This window comes from Apis florea, unplaced genomic scaffold (genome assembly GCF_048593485.1).
Source record: "Apis florea isolate Af1SG1 unplaced genomic scaffold, ASM4859348v1 contig_3696_pilon, whole genome shotgun sequence".
In the NCBI taxonomy this organism is placed as follows: Eukaryota; Metazoa; Arthropoda; class Insecta; order Hymenoptera; family Apidae; genus Apis; species Apis florea.
The window spans coordinates 2586174-2605279 of NW_028256809.1; the positions used below are offsets into that span (position 1 = coordinate 2586174).

The 19106-nt window shown below is 35.7% G+C and overlaps 1 protein-coding gene across 2 annotated transcripts in view; it reads left to right on the top strand.

Moving 5' to 3' along the window:
- The first annotated feature begins 2212 nt into the window (after positions 1-2212).
- Positions 2213-19106, top strand: part of LOC100868385 (furin-like protease 1) — a 253922-nt gene continuing 237028 nt past the window's right edge. For both annotated transcript variants that reach the window (XM_086914621.1, XM_086914620.1), the window contains exons 1-2: positions 2213-2583; positions 11862-13590. In XM_086914621.1, coding sequence (XP_086770747.1) covers positions 13432-13590 — 159 coding nt within the window. In that variant the 5' untranslated portion in view covers positions 2213-2583; positions 11862-13431. The remainder of the gene's footprint in view (positions 2584-11861; positions 13591-19106) is intronic.

The window sequence follows — 19106 nt, forward strand, 5'->3', positions numbered from 1 at the left end:
ATTAAATCTCAAACGAAACAATGAGAAAGCCCTGAATTCTCTCTGCGTGATAGTGTGATGGAATAGAGGGATGAACGAATAGGATGACTCAATATCAGGTCGAAAACAAATCCATCATCAATTCTCGATAAAAGCCAGCAGGATCTGAATCTCTTTTTCTCTCATTCTCTCTCAAATTCTTTTTTTTTTTTTTATTGCCGATTTTTACCCAATCTGAAATCCTTGCTCTCTTTATTATCCTGTGTCTCATTTGATCTTCCTCGATATGCTCTTCTGCTTGAATATCTTGGTTCATCATTGATTTTCCGCCTCTATGGACACATTCTTTTCACGACATTGAACAATAGGCCTGATATCAAAAATTAATAATAACTTTATTTACGGATATTAAAAAGTATTATTAGGTATTTATCGGATTTTTTTTTTAATTATAACTTAATTGTACATTATTTATCGTATAAAATATCAAATTAACGTCTATTGATAATTGTCAAAGGGTTTTAAATGAAACACTGGAGGAGGGAGGTACAATGACAAAATAATTAAATCGATATCGTCTAAATTGAGAATTTTGTCAACAATTTATCAACTTTAGATTAAAAAAAACTTACTATATTTTCACAGATGTGTATCTCCCTTCCAGTTATCCTCCTCAACTATCATCTCTCTCCCTACATTACTCGATAGACAACATAAGCAAAGGGAAATAAAATCAAAGAGTTCCACTCGAGAATAGCATTGAATCGACCTCTATAACAGGGAGTAACCCTTGAGTGGCCTTGAGCAGGCAATTGATCTCAGACACGGTATACTGCAAATAAGGCGGGCAGGAGTTGCACGGAAATCCGGATGCGTTCGATCGTATCTCAGCTCGTTATCGGCACGCTCGTTTAGCATGCATCCAACGGCGTATCAGCGAGCGTTCTCATGTTAGTGACAAACAACAGAGCTTCCCTCTGAATATGTATTCGAATAAGCTCGCTCGCGAGCTTCATCGACGCGAGCCAGACAGGTGGATAAGATAAGATTGAAAAGAATCGAACGTGGACTAACTGGCAGGAATTGGAATGCCTGCTCAATATTCTTCTCTCCCTCTTCGTCCTCGACCCGCAAGGGCCCAGACAACAGGGGAGAAGAAGAATGAAAGGGGCCGAGGGAGAAAGAGGAGGCTCGAGCCAGAGAAACCAGGTTGACGGAGGCTGAAGACACTGGTGCACGCCAGAGAAGACGTAGTCCTCTACGTGCATGTGGCTAGAAGACGAACGAGCGGGAAGAAGAGGGTTGCAGCATGATGGAGAGGGACGAGTTTTCTGCTGGAACCCCCAGGGACGATCGAGGACCTTGCCGGGCCCATGACTGCGGCAAAGAGAGCTTAAGCTGGGGAATACGGTCAGGTGATACGCTATTTGAACGCTCCCTTTCGTGCGAAAGTTCGTGGATACGAGACGAGAATGGAAGAGAATTTTATTTAATCCTCGAACACAGATGTTTCATCGATTGTTTCCGTAATAATAAAATGTTGAATTTTACGATTATTTTGTTGGATTGGTGATGATGACTTTAATCAAAGATTAAGAATCGAATAAATTATTTATTATTATACATGAATGTGTATGTTTGGAATTAAAATGTTAAGTTTTTAATATAAATTTCGAAGAATTTAGTATTTGCGTAATAAGAATCTATTCTCATTCATATTTATTCTATAATATAATATGAAAAGAATATTAAATTAGTAACATTTTAAATTATATTCTTGCAAGACTATTTCTCGTGTTTCGGATCGTGTACTGCAATAAATCTTTAGACAGAGGATTCCTCTCCTATATAAATAAAACAAAAAAATCATGTTTCAAATAACATTATATTATGCATATTAATGCGTGATGGAAAAGGTACAAGCGGCTAACGGGTACACCCGTAACATTACGACGACACTGGTAGTCTCCTCAACCTTTCGCGCCGTGTCCAAGCCTCTCTCGCTCTGTTTCACGGCACGAACACAGAATGTAAGACAGAGAAAGAGTAGTACACAGGCAGGCGATTGCCGAGTGACTGAACGTCGCTGCGGGTGGCGTGGGACGCGCGGGGCTGCGAGTTGCGACGGCGGGAGAAGCTAGTCGAATGGAGGGGGCAGGGAGTGGGGAGAGGAAGGCGCTGCGCGGTAGTAGAGGGGGAAGATTGGAACGGAGTGGCGGACCAAACCGTCAGTCAGCCGTGCTTCGTCGTAGGGATGAGATCGCAACGAGGAATGACGTTGCACGTTTCGACATTCGCGCGTCGACGGTGACACGATATAAAAACTACACGCGGCTCGCTTTACGTATACATTAGATGTCACGATCGTGTATTCAGTCCCGTGGCGAGTAATCGTGAATCAATTTCGTTTGGCGGTACGAGAGGCGTGTTTCCCAGGCTGTGCAACTGTGCGGTGTTCTATCCCCGTTTCTCCATCTTCCGCATTCCTCGCTTCGATTGGAGTATCTCTCTGTGCACGACGAGAGCGTGTATCGACGGAGAAGACCAGTGGTACGCGCAGAACAGTTCGATTGAAGAAGAGCCAACGGAACACCAGCTGAAATCGTGAGTGAAATCTATTAATAAACACGACCGCGTGCCCCGCTTCTTTATTACGAGTAATTCTCGCGAGCTGTCAAATCAAAAGTCTCTATAAATTTCTCCTTTTGGTATCGAGACGTGTATCCGGGAACCGTTACCTTGAGGTGGCCTCGTGTAACGAGTTCCCCGCGTATAGTATATCAACTGTGTCGCGTATATGTACATATACGCGTATGCTTGTGTGCAACTTTGTCGCGTTCATCTTTCGACGACATAGGAACAGTATCTTGACAGCTTTGCTATTTCACAGTACATCCCTGGTGGCGGGACAGGCGTGTTTCTGCCCACGTGCAGTCGTGTCTCATTTCTAACCTATCTGCATTCTTGTGCACGATTCCGCGAACCGTGCAGTTTAAACTCTATCACATGATGATTTCCTCGCGGGTTTAGATATAACGTCGCGTACTGTGTTGTCCATTACGTAGTTCGCATCGACACGAGGACGAGTTTGTTTACGTCTTTTTATCCGTCGGTACGAAAGATCAGCATGTTTTTCTTCGAATATATTTCAAACTATCGAAGCAGATGGTATTCGCATTTCAATTTTATTGTTATTATTATCAGAAATAACGACTGTTCGACGGCCATATTTGATTTTCAAACGTCTCTCAAATATTATATATATAGTCGATATGATCTCGATCGCGAGATTCGATATCGTGGTTCTGATTATCGAAACTTGAAAGTGACGCTGCGCAGTAAAACACTGCGCACGTTTATTGTCAATCGAGAACTGGTCGTCGGTCGTGTCGCGATTCTTACTCGATAAAGTGACAGTTTAAATTTTTATTTGTCCTCCTGTCGCACGAAATTATACGTGGAATATACAGCTGTGTTATCTTAACGAGTGAGTTGAACCAGCCGGTTTTCTGCGCGTCTCGTGTTCTCATTGCACGAACTACACCGGCATGAACTTCAAGCCAGTCCATGACCCCGAGTGTTTCCTGTTACGAGAAAGGCCCTTGCATGGGTCGGTTCGTTGGCATTTCTTTTGTTCGCGGTAATGATCATTGCGTAAGTAGATGTCATTTTTAAAGAGTAGATACAGATTATAGGCATATTTGGTTTTCTCGAGATTGAATTTGTATATATTTTCGATGATATAATTGCCTCGAAATATTGAGATAAATTTCGTTATATTGCGTATAATTTACATCTGGAAGTTTGCAACAATACATAACCTAACAATTTTTAATAGATAATTTGTTAATTTTTTTTTCATTAACAATATATTAGTGATAATTTGTCGAATTATATATTATTATATTATTGTTTTCATTGTAAAATATGTTAAATACGTAATCATGAATTACGTAATAATTAATTCAAAGGACAATTCAAACATATGGCGCGCAATTTAAATGAAAATTTATAATTGATATATTACTAATTTGTATATTTTAATGAAACAATAAATGAAAATGTTTTTTCATTTATTGTTTTATAATTGAAATATGAAATACGATAGAAAATATTTTTATTACATGTTAATTTTTAACTCAATTCATAATCATTGTGTTTCTGAAAACTAAAATATTATAAAAGTTTATTTCGGAATGTACTCATTTATTTTTAGAATATAAATTATAAGTATTTTTTGGCAAAATGATGAAATGAATTTTCAATGGTTCATGCATTATTCATTTGTAGGAAATACGTGATTAAGTGCTATTTTTTTTTAGATATATCTGCATGTAATTACCAAAAAAAAAAAAGGAAATAATCTGAAAATAGTATGCTCTAAAAATTCAAGCAAAATAGGTCACTTTTTATTAGTCGAATAATTATGATAGTAAAAACTTTTCACTGTGATTTTTAAAATTCATTATAAAATATTTTTAGTGTAGTTTTCAAAAATCTATTAGATTATTTTTATTATAACTGAAAGAAATAATTATTTAAAATAGAAATTCTTTTATTAAATTAATTTAATAATGCTAATATAAATTATTCGACCAAATTATTAAATTAATAAAATCTTCTTGATCATTTATCATACATATATTCAATCAATCATTGCAAGTTCAATGAATTCTATATTACTACTAGTCATCACATACAGTTATTCACATTAATATTCAAACACTGCACTCAATTTGTTACTTTGTATGGGAAGGAATTATTTAAATATCGAATCCTTGTGATATTAAAATCCTATCCTTTATTCGCAATTCGCATTTGCATTGTAATATATTCGATACGAAGGAAAGTAGAGAAAAAGTAGAAAAGTTTTAATCCATAATATTTCTCCTCGCGATAAAATTGCATTTTTCCAATATATCGTGTTCCTAAGTAAGAATTATTTTATCCATTTACACGAATTAAACACATTTCACACAATCATACAACTAATAGATCCCATTAGGGGTTTCATTTGACCGAAATTCATTCTTTCATTCACTGCAACCTCGCTAGAGACATCAAAATTTTCCAATCGAACCATCATCGATCATTCCCTTCATCCGATCACCGAGCATTCATCGTCACAGACCATTTTCGCAGCTGCTTTCCAGTCTCTTTCTTCTCGGAGCATCCGGTGATACGCGTCGGCCGTGCGTAAAAATCGGTCCTCTCAGAAAGAGAACTCGGTCACGTAGCGGCCAGGTAGGCAGAGCTCTCGTTGGGGGCAAAGGTCGCCGGTTATTACCTGGCAAAGAGGTTTCAGCCTGGTTCGTTTTCATTTTGCCGGCGTGTGCACGCGTCCAGCCTCTTCTCTCATCCTCGTCGTTGCCAGGTCGACGATGGACCGTTCGAAAGGTTTTCGCGTGCTTTGTTTGAGAATTGAGAAAAAAAAAAAAAAAAAGAAGAAGAAGAAAAAGAGAAAAATGGTTGGGTAGAAGTGACGTGGCGGAACGAAAGAACGAAGCGATAATAACGGTGGGCCAAAGATGAAAGAAGAAAGAGGCAGAGTCGGCTTAAATTTGATTCACTTCTTCTGTCAACGTTCTCCTGTCGTGCGTCACCCTCCCCTCTTGTTCTCTCTTTATCACCGAGCACGGAAGTGGAGGAGGAAGACCGCAGAATGCAATTTCCTCGGGCACCGAAGTACGTGGTGGATGTGTTCGATCGTCCAACCGAACTCTTTTTTTCCGAAAGGAAAAAGCTCTGTCGCTCGCCCTTCCTTCTTTCTCGTGACCGTGACATAATATTGGAGGATAACTTGGACGGAGAATATGGAGGGAGGGGAGGGGGGGGGGGTCTCGTGGAGAGATAATTTTCATAATTCTTGCGCGGATAGGAGTCGTCGGATTAGCGAATGGATGTAGACATTGAGTTAGAGTGAGGGAAGATGGGAGTAGTTGGAACCGGGTATAATTGAATTACGTTTTGGTCGGATTAGTCAAGTCGGTTGAATTTAAGTGAGTTGATTTTAAACTTGTATATAAGTTCAACTCGATCTTAAGTAGATATTAGATTAATCGTGTTATTTGAATTTAAGCGATTCGAGTGGAGTGGCTTTGCGTTTAGAGTTTTTTTAGGGGGGGGGGGATTTAATCTAATTTGTTAATTGTTTGGATATATCAATGGTTGGATTTGATGAGATTTTTTTTGAAAAAACTTTTGTTTTTAATCAATTCTGTATTTAATTATGGAATTAAATATGATTAAATTCTAAAACGATTATGGCTTAGTTAATTAATAATAATACAATATTCATGAAATTCGATTTAATTTTTGATTTGTGTAGAATATTAATTAGAATAATTATGTTGAAATTCCTGTCCTTTCTGTTGAAATTGCAAGGAAAAGAGAATATTGATTCGGTTATGGTTATGCAGTTTGAAAATAATGTGTATCTATGTTGAAATGTGACGTCGTATTTGAGATGTATCTCTGCCAAAATCGATGTTGCGAGATTTAATAATTCGTATTCTCAATCGTCAGCATCGACCTTAACCCCGATTCCATGTAAAGTGATCTTCGTATGCACATTTGAGGTGATTCATACTTAAACGATTCATATTCGTATCTTAATGATTTTATGAATGTCTCCTCGAATGATGTATATGCACAATATAAATGCTGAGATGAAATATTAAGTCATCCATTGAGCAATGCTATTTTAAAAATCATAATTTTAATAGAAAATTAACATCCACTTTTACAAACTTTTTTTAATTGTTATTCCTCGTTATTTATTATTATTAAAAATTATTTAATTTACGATCGAAACAACTTTTTCCTTCAACAAATTTACATCTTTTTTAATCTTTAATTAGAAAACTTATCTAAGCTTGCAATAAATAACTCTTGACTGATTGCAATTGCATTCTTAAAACGACGATTACTCGTGACGATATAAAATAATTCAACTCGAAAGATTTTCGAATTTATTTTCTAGAAGGATTTTCGAAACATGATAAATCAGTGTAAAATATATTTGTTTAGTAAATAGAGATTTTTCGATTGGATAAACATTTTCCAACAACATCAAAGGAACTGATTCTGTTCCTTTTTTTTTTTTTTTTTTTTTTTTAAGAAACGAAAAAGTGGCTGTTCTATTTTGACAAAATATAAAGCTTTTCGGGAAGGATGAAATAGCAGGAGTCAGGTAGAGAGGAAATGTAACTTGTTTCGGACATAAAATAGAGCTTTCACGAAGTTATGTATCTGTAGCGCCACCAATATCCTCTCTCCGGAAGTTGAATCGTCTGGAACGTCGCTCGAACGTGACGATAATGCGAATCTTCAGTTTTTCCTCACTGTATGCTGCAACTTGGAGTAGAATGCAGGACGGGTATGCAAAAAAGAGTTTTTCTTCCGAGATAACGGCACCATTGTGCTCTACATTTACATATATTTAAAACTTCAAGATGTTCCTTTAACTCGACAACGGAACAATCCAATCCAGATTTGTTTTAATCTTAAACTTCGTAAAGTTTTAAAGTTGATTTATGACGAAAATTGGTAACGATTGAAAACAATTTGATCCATGTTTTTTACTAATTCAATCAGCCAAAATGTAATATGAAAAATTATATACGTGGAGATGAAAATACGAGTGTTTTTTTTTTGAGGGGGGGGGGGGAGAAGAATCTTCAAATTTTTAATCTGTTTTTCGGTTTCTGTTTGTCAAGTCAAGTATCTCGAGCTACGGATTTTGGGGGATGGAAATATTTGTTACAATCTGTGCCCCGTATTTCCACGTTGAAAATAGGGGCTTTAAAATTTACTGGCTCGTGGAAACGAATATCACAAACGCAATTTCACTTGATCGCGGTGTAAACGTTCTATCGAATTGTAACCAAGCGAACCGCAGCTTGAAAATCGTGCCCTTTTTCACGAAATCCAGCCACCTTTAAAATGCATCGATAATATGCCACGATAGTCGTTTCCATTTCGTTCTTTGAAACCGTAGAATCGGTGGAAATGGCGCGCCTTGAATATCGAATCCCCGCAGGATCGTGGACATTCGCGAGAAGTATTAAATGCGAATGAAATTTTAATAATTTTTCATAATCACCAATTCATATATTGGTTATGTTCAATATTTTGTAAGATATTTTTATATTTTGGCAATTTGGATTGGGTTTTGATTCGGTGTTTTCTAATCAATTGATGAGTTATCTGTTTCGTAGAAGTAATATTTGTAAATAAATAATTGAGAAATACGGGCAAATTGGTCAATGCGGTGATAAGAAATTGTAATATTCGAGTGAATAATACAAATATTTTTACATCTCGTCATTTTCGAAATGCTTGATTGTGATAAATTATGTATAAGAGATGTCGAATTGTGTTATAATTCAATGTAGATAAAAATTTTTAACCCTTCGAAATTATGAGGTAATTGTATTTGTTTATTTTAGACAGTTTTAGATAACAATTTTAATTCGAAAATTTAACTTCTGTAATAATATTTTTTTTTAAGATTGAAAAGATGAGAACAGAAAGAAACGTTATAAATTAATTTCAAAATTATTCCTTCGAAGAAACTAATTACAAATTTTATATTTACATTCTGAAAATATTCTCTTTCGCTGTATTCAATTTAATTACGATGCCATTACCAATGTTTTGAGGCATGAATTGAATAGTAGAATTTATCAAAACTTGGTGGAAATATATTTTATCAAAAGGTACACTTTTAAAGAATCTTTTCTATTCACATCCGTCATATATTTTTATACTTTTATAATTTCGTCATAGAATATTCTTTCGTCAAATATAATTGCGAGCATTCTTCTTTTACGAATATATTTCGTGTAAAATAAAATTTGGTAGAAATCCAAGTATTGCATTGATTTTAGAAAATAAAAAAATATAGATGTGTCTCGGTTTCATGTCGTATACGAGGATCAATTGCAATTTCGACTGGAGAAACATTCAATAGAAATCCGAAATCCAGTTAGCATTCGACAGCAAGAGGTTGTATTTGATTAATAGGCAATTCAGGTATGCAGAGGTCGTTCAACAATGTGAAGTACGGTTTCTGTTTAAAGGGAGCATTGAGTTTCGGTGAATTTTTTTCTTCTTTATTTCGCTTGATAAAATTTTAGACTCTTCCCTCTCTTTCCCCTTCTCTTCCGTTTCGGCTTTTGAAAATTTTTACAATATTTTTAATTCTTATTTTTACGAAATTCATTTCGACTTTTGTTCTTTCCGTTTTATTTAATAGTATTTTTATAATATTAATAAAATTGGAATATAAAGAATCGAAAGAAACAAATAACTGAATAATGATATAACTGAATTTGAAAATTTTTAATTCAACGTTTTACTTAGGTTATCAATTGATATTAAGAAAAAATGAAATTCTACGTGTTTATTCTTCGATTATTCCTGGGGATAGGAATGAAATTATTAAAAAAATAAAACACATTTTTTAGAAAACAAAGGCTAATAAAGACTGTTAATAATACGAGTTCTAATTCAATGAATCTTTAGATTGAAATAATACGAAAATTATTCGAGACGTTTCAAGTTTTATTACTTTAATGTAAAATCATTTATGACATTAATTTGACACAATTTCATTCGATCGAGTTCTTCAGTTTTTTTTCACTGAACGAGTAACGTTCATTATTCAATAATTTCATAAAAATAAAGAAATTCGCTTTGGATTCTGATTAATCAATACAATAAGCATCACGTTTTTGTATCGCTAGAATTTGATATTAAATCCTTTCGATATTTGAATATTATTAATATCAAACGGAAATAAATGCTAAATGTGGAGTTTTTAAACGCAGAGATTGTCAGTTTACTAGGTAATTTATTATACAGTCGAGTGATTTATTTAAAAAAACTTGTTGGATGTTATGCGGAAGGAAACGTGTGACGTCGACGAAAATTTATGTCGCATCGCATAAAAGCTCAACCCGAAAAAAGAGAAATTGGGATCAGTGTTACATCAGAAGTACAATTCCCTCAGGGAGCAAGGTTCTCGTTCCAAGAAATCGTGGCTGTCCGGGGCGAGTGATGCTTGTTCCTATACTTTCCATGAAATTTGATTGTTCCTTTTTTCACACGATGTTAACACACACATATACTTCTCCCAGTATATTTCCCTTCTTCTTCCTTATTCAAATATCCTGAATGCAATCCTCGAAGGAAATTTATAAATTTGGAAAAAAAGTTAATAACATTAATAACATTTTTATTAATATATATATATATATAATTCATGATAATGCACGATTATAATTAAATTAATAGAAAATAAATTTAATCAAAGTTGGAACCAGTTTTCTCAATTATTTTTTTCTCGAGTATAAAAATTCTAATATCAACGTTGTTATCCTTACGTTTCTCTTGTTGCATCGCTAATGATTCAAGTACGCTCGAATAAAAAGCACAACTTATTTCACAGAATGTATAAAAGCACAAAGAAAAATTGCAGTGTATAGTGTTTCCTCTTTCGAAAGTATCAAACAGATCGGTAGCTCGTCAACCTCATTAAAAAAGGGGGGGAATTGGGAGAAAGAAAAAGAAAAAAAGAGAGAAAAAGAAAAAAAGAAAATTTGCATCTCCTTAGTAAATCTCTCGTACGAAGGAAATCAGGTCGAGTTACACACTGAATGCAATTTTCTCGGTATACCGTGTAACCATTCCGACGTCTATCGATCCTGTTTCTTTTCATTTGAAAATCTGACTCGTTCGAGCACTCTTCGCTCGCAAAGATGATGCAAGTTGCGTGCACAGTTGAAAACTCGAAACTTGGGAAACGAAACCCGACTGATTTTATCATCGAAAAAATGCAACGTGTTGCAAATTCGAAATTGGCCCGCTAATAAGCTCGTCGTAATTGGGGAAAACTGTGGAAATGGCCGGTTTAATATGTAGTATATATATATATATATAGAGGCAAAACGGTGAAAATCTAATCAGAGAGATGGACGATGCTCGTTGGACGTTAGTCAGGTCTTCATTGATATGCAAACAATGGCTGGTTACGTTGATGTCTTGGTTTATTCTCGTTCACCTCACTGGACCGTAATTAAATCTTGATTGTTGCGGCCGTTGTTTTACGGGAATTTGTAATTTTTCGAATGAAATACGAGGCAAGGCAAACGAGTCGAGTTTATCACGCCTTTCGAGTAATTATACGTTTAACGAACGGTTTTCCTTAATCCAAACTGTTTTTAATTATCTTCGAATCGCAACATTTTGCGAGAATATAGAACAATATCTTTCTAAGAAGGATCCTTAACGTCTTTAATCAATCCTTTCGGAAACGTGTTATTTTCTTAATCATTGATAAATTATTATTTTTTTGCGATGTATTTCTTTTTTTTTTTTTTTTTTTACACGAGATGCAATATCGATATTATTGTATTATGTTATTTTCCATGATTTTAACTATCTCTTTATTCGGTCATAAATCACTAGAACCAAGCCGTGACAGTCAGGGATTGATGTATCTTTCATGTCGCGTTTACGTTTCGAAAAATATGGAAAGGATAAATAAAAAAGGAATTAGAGAAGAGATTTTTCAATTTTTCGAGAAATTATTGTAATTATAAAATTGATTAGCCAATTAAATATCAACTTTTCATTTAATAATAATTTTTTTTTTTCTTTGTTTAACTATCCTTCTATTCTCTCTTAAAAAGATTAGAAAAGATTTTAGAGCGTCTATTTACGAATGTTCCTAAAATACAATTAGATTGCCCAAGTTTAATTAAGGATGGTTAAAAATAAGCATATTCCGCCGACTTAGATACAAATACTAAAAGAAAAAAACCCATCAAATCACTTACAAAAATTTATCCAATAATTCACACGAATACGATTTTCAGATCTCGATCCTGGACGAGGTAAAGCACGGAGAGAAAGAGACGGAGCGAAATAGAGAAGAGCGGAACGAGTCATCGACGAATTTTCCTAGGTATGCAGCCAGCAGGGAGGATGCAACGGTCGATGACGTGAATCGACCGACTTTTCGGTCGATAACTGCCTGCCACGATTGGCAGCCTCTGAATGGCCGGCCAACCGTTCCGTCACTTCTGTCGGTGGACGACTGTTGTGCCCCGGTACCGGATAACCGGCCTATAAGTGCGTTTCCTCCTGCAACGGCCCGCTCGAACGATAATCCTTTATCCATGATATTCTGCCTCGTATTACCAAATGCTGTTCGTCTACGGTTGAAGAGATCCCCGTTGACCGTCTCCGAGTTTCTTCCTCGCTCACGATCGTTGGAAACGAAGAGGATCCCCCCCACCACCACCACCACGTCACGAGGTTTGCCCGGCAGAGGAGTGGGGGAAGTGGGGGCAGAAAGGCGGGAAGAACAGGGAAGAAGCGGTCTATTCTGTTTGGAATAACAGTTTGTCGAAGGTCGTTGCCGGTCTCCGCCACGTAATCAAAAAGTTAGCGAGCGAAATAGAGAGAGAGAGAGAGAGAGAGGAGTTAGTTAGAGGAACGAAGGAGAGAAGGTGGGTTCTTCTTTATTTTCTCTCCTCCTCTCTCGTTTCGTTTCCTTTCCCTCGGCGTGGAAGACAAGTGGCCACTTTTCTATCCAGGGGTCGGTGGATGAAGGCAAAGTGGACGGTGAACGCGGAACACCGGTTCTTTTACCACGCGCCTCGCCCTTGATCCAGAGGACGGCCACGTGCACGACGGTGCGAGTCGACGATAATCGGTATCACGGAGAATCACGTTCATTTCCCCACCAACTACGGCCACATGACTTGACGATCGCCCCACCTACCGCTGTTCGTCGTTGAGCGAAAGCGGCGACAGTGGAAGCAACGTGACCGACCGACGTGGGGAGGGCGAGCGCATCACGACGACCACGACCACGACCACGACCACGACGATCGACGACACCAACGACGAGGACGACGCGGAGGAAGAAGGAAGAAGAACGGCGGAGGAGTAAGTCATCGGTTACTCGCAAGCGAGGAGGCTATTTAACGAGTGACATAGGCCGTTGGTGGTTCAGTTAGCCGCGCACGGTCAACCCAGGTGCGAGAGTCGTTCGTGCTCTTGCATTTTGTTCTTTTTTTTTTTTTTTTCGTTACCTTTCCCCTCTCTCTTCCGTTGTTTCTTTTCCCTCTTATCTGGTCCTTGTCTGCCTATTATTTTCGGGTGGGAAGGTCCGGTCCACCGTGTCCGGATAAAGATAGATAGATAGATAGATAGATAGTTAGATAGATATAGATAGATTATAGAGATAAGTGGGCCGTGTTGATCGTGGCTGTGCTGGTGCCGTTGTTTGTTGTCGTTGTTCTTGTTATCTTCGTTGCCTCCTCGGTTCGCCGGTAGAGAAGTAGCGGTTTTCAGTGTGGATAGTGCGGATAATAGTGACGAGTGTGAAACTGGAGCCGCAAGTGGTAGCAGCAGTTGCAGTCGAGAGGCAGAGCTATCATGTGCCCGCGGAGGATCTTCGGACTGGCCATCGTCGCGCTGGTGACTTTTGGTGGACGAGTGGCAGCCTATACGAATCAGTGGGCAGTGCACATCGAGGGGGGACCGGATGTGGCCCAGCAGGTCGCGCGGGAGCATGGATTTCAATATCTCGATAAGGTAGGAACCCTTGCATACTTGTATCTATTTTGATTTTTCTCGTTCGAAACGACACGAGGGATATAATATTAAAATTATCATAAGTATAATAACATAATTAGAAGTAAATATTAGAAGTAAAAATTTAGATGGATAGTTGTCTATTATTTGTACTTATTATACGGGAAGTTGTTTGGAATGCAACAGATTGCAGTAATAATAGTTTTGATATTTTTTTTTTTTAAATAGGAGAATTTATTATCTATATTATATCTCTTATGTAACGCGTACGTCGTATTTCGTTCTGTTGCTTGCTCTGTCTTCTTGTTTCGGAAATATAATTTGTTTGAAAATGAGATTTGTTTAAAAATGATCGATAATACGATGTATTTGTAGAGGGATATGTCGACAAATATTATTGTTTTCCTGTCTTTAGATAAAGAAAATATTCTTGATGATCGGGAACGAAAAAAATAAATATTATTAAACACGCACACAAAAAAAAAATCGCAATTCAATGAAATTAGCAATTCATTTCGCGTGATCATCGATAAAACAATATTAAAATCGGATTAAGCAAACGATAATCGTCCGATTATTTTTATCTCTCGCTTACATATCCGCAATTCCATTCGAACGAATCACAATTCGTGACAGTATTATACATTTCCACGCATCTTCGAATAATTCGCGTTCGCGGAATAACTCTTCCTCCTCTTCTCTGTAAATCGTATCGGTGGGATGCGATACTTTCTCTGCGTGAAAAATTTTTTCGATTCGAACGGGAAGAAAAAAAAAAAAGAAAAAAATGTGCAACACAGCAACAAGTATTATACGTGCACGCGTGTAAAATAACACGATAATTGCGTAAAAATAAAAATTTTATTTTTTTTTTTCATATCAGATTTCACACGCTAAATCGAATATATGGATATTTTCCAGAGAAATAATAAGGAATTTTCCCGCAAATCATTCAAGTTAGTTTCACGTATCTGTGCAAAAGTCAGAGGTTTAACGCTTGCTTCCCTGACCCGGAGCGAACGAGTCGGTCGCTCGAAAAGATCACTTTTCATTTTCTGTTTGGCATTCGTGGAATGCAGTATTCGCCTATCCATTCCAGGGTTATTAAGCCTTTGTCGATTAATGCGGCCGATATTGTAATTAATCGTAGATCTAAAATAACGTCGTCGTGTCGCTTGGGTTTTCGAACGTGGAATTTAATTGCTGATTCGAGCTCGTTGATATCTCTCGCTCGTTATCGAAAGGAAATCGGAGTAGCTCTTGGGTTTTCTATCGTGGACAATTAGACCGGCTCGAAAGTTACGGTGATCGTTGTTCGAGGGTTATAAAACGAGGTGGAGAATCTAATAAGTAGGGCTCTTTAGAATGTGCATCAAAGATCTGGCTTTGTATAAGCAGATAGGGAAGCAAATCGGAGAGATGTTACTTTATATTTTCTTTTAATTAACAGTTTCCTTGGAAATCATGAATAAATTATTCAAGGAAATTCAAGGATATATAATAGAAATAAAAGCTTAAAGTTGATTGCTTTTTTTCCCCCTTTTCTACTTTATAATCGTAATGATTGTAAAACGTCGATGTTGGATTCTTTTTATTCATTAATCTGGAATATATCGTAGATGACGAATGTGTAGACGAATAATTAGAAAATTGTGAAAAAAAAAAAAAACAAGGAAATGTTTTAAAATTGCAAAGTAATGCTTATATAACTCGAATTTTTATGTTTTCGAGTTTCCTCTTATTTTTTATTCATCCTCACGAAGATTATAATGCAAAATTCAGACGGGAGTTGATAATGACTCTTTTATATTTACTGTTTATATTTACCTTAGAGTAATTTCAATGAAATCCAATAATTCAAATTAGATATTCATGAATTTTTTTTTTTTTTTTTTTTTCCTTTTCTTTAGAAATTTTCATTCGATACCAAAAATTGAGAAAGGTCTTCAGTTACGGATCTTTTTGACAAGTACGAGAAATATTTGTAAAAAATGCAACGAAATCGAATACGATCGACAGCGTATTTGCTCGTGTTTACTCGTATGCAAATTTAAAATCTTTTTTGCACCTTTCTTGCATAAATACATTGAATTATCGAAAAAATATCGAATAATAATGTTAATCATTGCAAAAATAAGACAATTATTACGCTTTCGTTTTTGACAATTTTCTCAATTTGAATGAATTAAGCTTAATATCAGAAAAGTGTTCAAAAAAATTTCGAAACATTCGAAACTCTATTTTCACGAATTATTCTTCGTCCAAGTCGAAGCGGCCATTTGTCGCAACGTTTTTCCTTTTTTTCAATCGCGAGTTAACGATTTCTGAAATCGATCCCTTATCACCTTATCGGTCTCGATATCACGGATCCAGAAACTTTTTCGTGGTTTCGCGATCAAAGTGAGAAATTTCCTTGAGGTGGAGGCTCAATCATGCGAGGCTCATCTTTCCCCCGTGACGTGTAATATTGCCTTCGTTGGAGGAGGAACATTTCCGAGGTTTCTTTAAAAAGGGAGCGACGAATTCTTCGATGTAATTTCGGGATTTCTTCGTGTTTATGCAACTCCATATTTCGACGGAATTTTCTTTATATTATTATCAGGGCGTCGTCCCTGGTTATTTGTCTTAGACGGTTTATCTTGCCGTCTTATTGCCGCAATTTTTCTCTCTTTGAACTTATTTGTTCAGCGTTTCCTACATTTCAGATATAATAATTTGTAAATTTAATTGTACGAGCGGTGGTGAAATTTCAATAATATTTCTTTCCACATTTCCAAAGATTGTTAACAAGGTATTTATATCGATTGAGACTTGAAATTGTTAAAGGAGATTGTCATTCAGGTTGGAGGAGTAATAAATTAAATGTGAGAATAATATTTTTATTAAAAATTAGTCAATTCGATCAGATATAATATTATTAAATTTTAAGTGAATATATATATATATATATATATATATATATATATATATATATATATATATATATATATATATCCAAGCCGTATACAATTTCGATGAATTTCATATTTGGAAAATAATTCTCAAAAAAGTAATCGATAATGCGCATCGAATAAAAAAAGTTTTAAATCTAGGATAACGTATTTTTCAAAATATTAATCTTTAAAAATTGAAATTTTTCGTCAATAATATCGTCAAATTTCGTCCAATCGCATAATTAAAAAAAAAAAAAAAAAAAGAAATTTCTTTCTCTACTTTTACGAAATATTCCAAAAAAACATATATATTTTTCGATACACCCGTTTCAAATTTTATGGCTGTTTTCGTGTTTATAACGTGTAGAAAAACTGCAATTATTTTTTCCAAAAAAAAAAAAAAAAGGAAAGGAAAAAAAATTATCTCCCGTATAAATTTTACCCGTAATACAACAGATAATATGCTATATTCGCTCATATTTCTTTAAATAGGCATGAATCACGTGATGCTCGAAACACGAAATTAATTCCACGAAATTCACACGATTAACAATATCGTCTTTATCTGAAATCGCTCTTTTGTTTGCGAAGCAATTTATCGAAAATTTATCTCTTGAGAATTTTTTCTTTTCTCTTTTCTTTTTTTTTTTCTTTCGAGAAAGATAAAATTTATCAGGATAAAAATATTTTTGTACGCGTGTATCCCAATAAGAAAATCCCCTACTTTTTGGGAACGAGAGCGTTAGAATTATACCTGTGCATTTAATAAAAAAAAAAAAAAAAAAAAAAAATAAATCCTGCTCTATTTCGAGGCAACTTTTATCTCAGGGAAGCTCCGGCTCGGTAACTGGGTCACTTTTTAACTACTTTATGGGTTATTGCGAGGATGTCGAGGGAAGTTTGACGAATCGACGTTGAAATTCATTAATTTGCGCGTCAATCTTACGTTTCTTTCTCTCTCTCTCTCTCTCTCTCTCTTCGTTCGTTGTAAATTGGAGAAACTCGGTTGGGGCAGAGCTTTCGGTTTCGATCGGTTTTCGCGGATCGAAGACGGAAATTAACCTTCGAATGGAACCTCCTTTCTGCCTAAATAGTTTTCATCGAAGCCTCGTCGCTCCCCTATCTTCGCTTTCCGCGTCAGTTCTCGTTCGATGCTGAGCGATCCAAATGAGGGGGAAGAGGGAGGAGGAGGAGGAGGAGGAGGAAGATCCGAAACTCGACGTCTCTGTTTAAGTTACGTACGTAATCGTGCCTTCCACTTGTTTCAATATAATATAAAGAAGGAAAAAAGGAAAAGAGGGGATGTCGGTTGGAACCGAAGATTGTCTATTAGAGCGGAACGAAACATTTTTTTTTTTCTTCGTTTTACATTCCACCTGACAAGGAAGGAGAGATTAATTTTATCGTGTAATATTTATTTGTTTGAAAGATGTGATACAACATCTCGATCTTTATTCTTGTATGGATATTCTTTTTTTCTGCGGATGGTACGATAAAAGAAGGATTAATTGAAAGGAAGAGTTTAAAATATATTTATCCTTTATTTGTGAATAATTAAATTTGAAAAAAAAAATGGGTATTAATATTATCGTTTGAATTTTAATTCATGATCCGTCCATTTTGTTTTTGTTGTTAATAGAAAGATAAGGAAAGAGGAGGAAAAATACAATTGCATACGATTCTTAATCATGAACGTGATATTTCATTCTGATGATTGATGATATCGAGAATAAGGTTGAAAGAGCAATATTTTTTCATGAATTTACGAAGAATTAATACACTTAGAGAAAGTATTAAGAGCCTCTCGTTTCTTCGCTTCGCATATTGTCCATTATTAGATGTAAAATTGACAGGGATCACGACCAAGCTCGTTCCTCCTAATAAATTATCGCCACGATCAACCTATGGACGCGACCACACGCGTTTTCTATTGGCGGTTTAAAAGCAGATTCCTAGAACTGCACTTAGAAGACACAATTGAACATGCTTTCAAAGCGTCTTTTCTGAACGATAGCCCTACTCTTCTGCGTTGTTTGTGTGGAAAATTTACTCGCGAGGTTGACGTTTCATTCGGTTTTTCCACTTATCTCGTTTAGAATTAGATGGACGATGGCTGGACGAGTTGAATGCGCTTGGAATTGCGTAATAGCTTCGTCGAATTGAACGTAACGCTAATATGTACCAAACCGGGCAATTTTAAATAGCAATATCAGTTATTGCGTAATAAAAACGCGAGGAAAAAAGAAAAAAAAAATTATCGCTTAATGTAAAAATGTGTAAATTCTTATTTGATATTTGATATTTACATATTTTTATTTTCCAATAAAAATATTCTTTATATCAATATCCAATATCTTTGTGGCTATATGTGATACGAAACGTAATATATCGAGACTTGATTAATCAATAATTAAATGTTATAATAAATATAACAAGAGATAAAAAATATTTTATTCAATATTAAATGGTTACGCAAACAGTGTTTATTCTGGTAAAATTGGGACAAGATCGTTTTCTATCCTTCGATTCTATCCTTCCATTCATATTTTGCAACAGTTCTATCAACCAGCCATCATCACACAC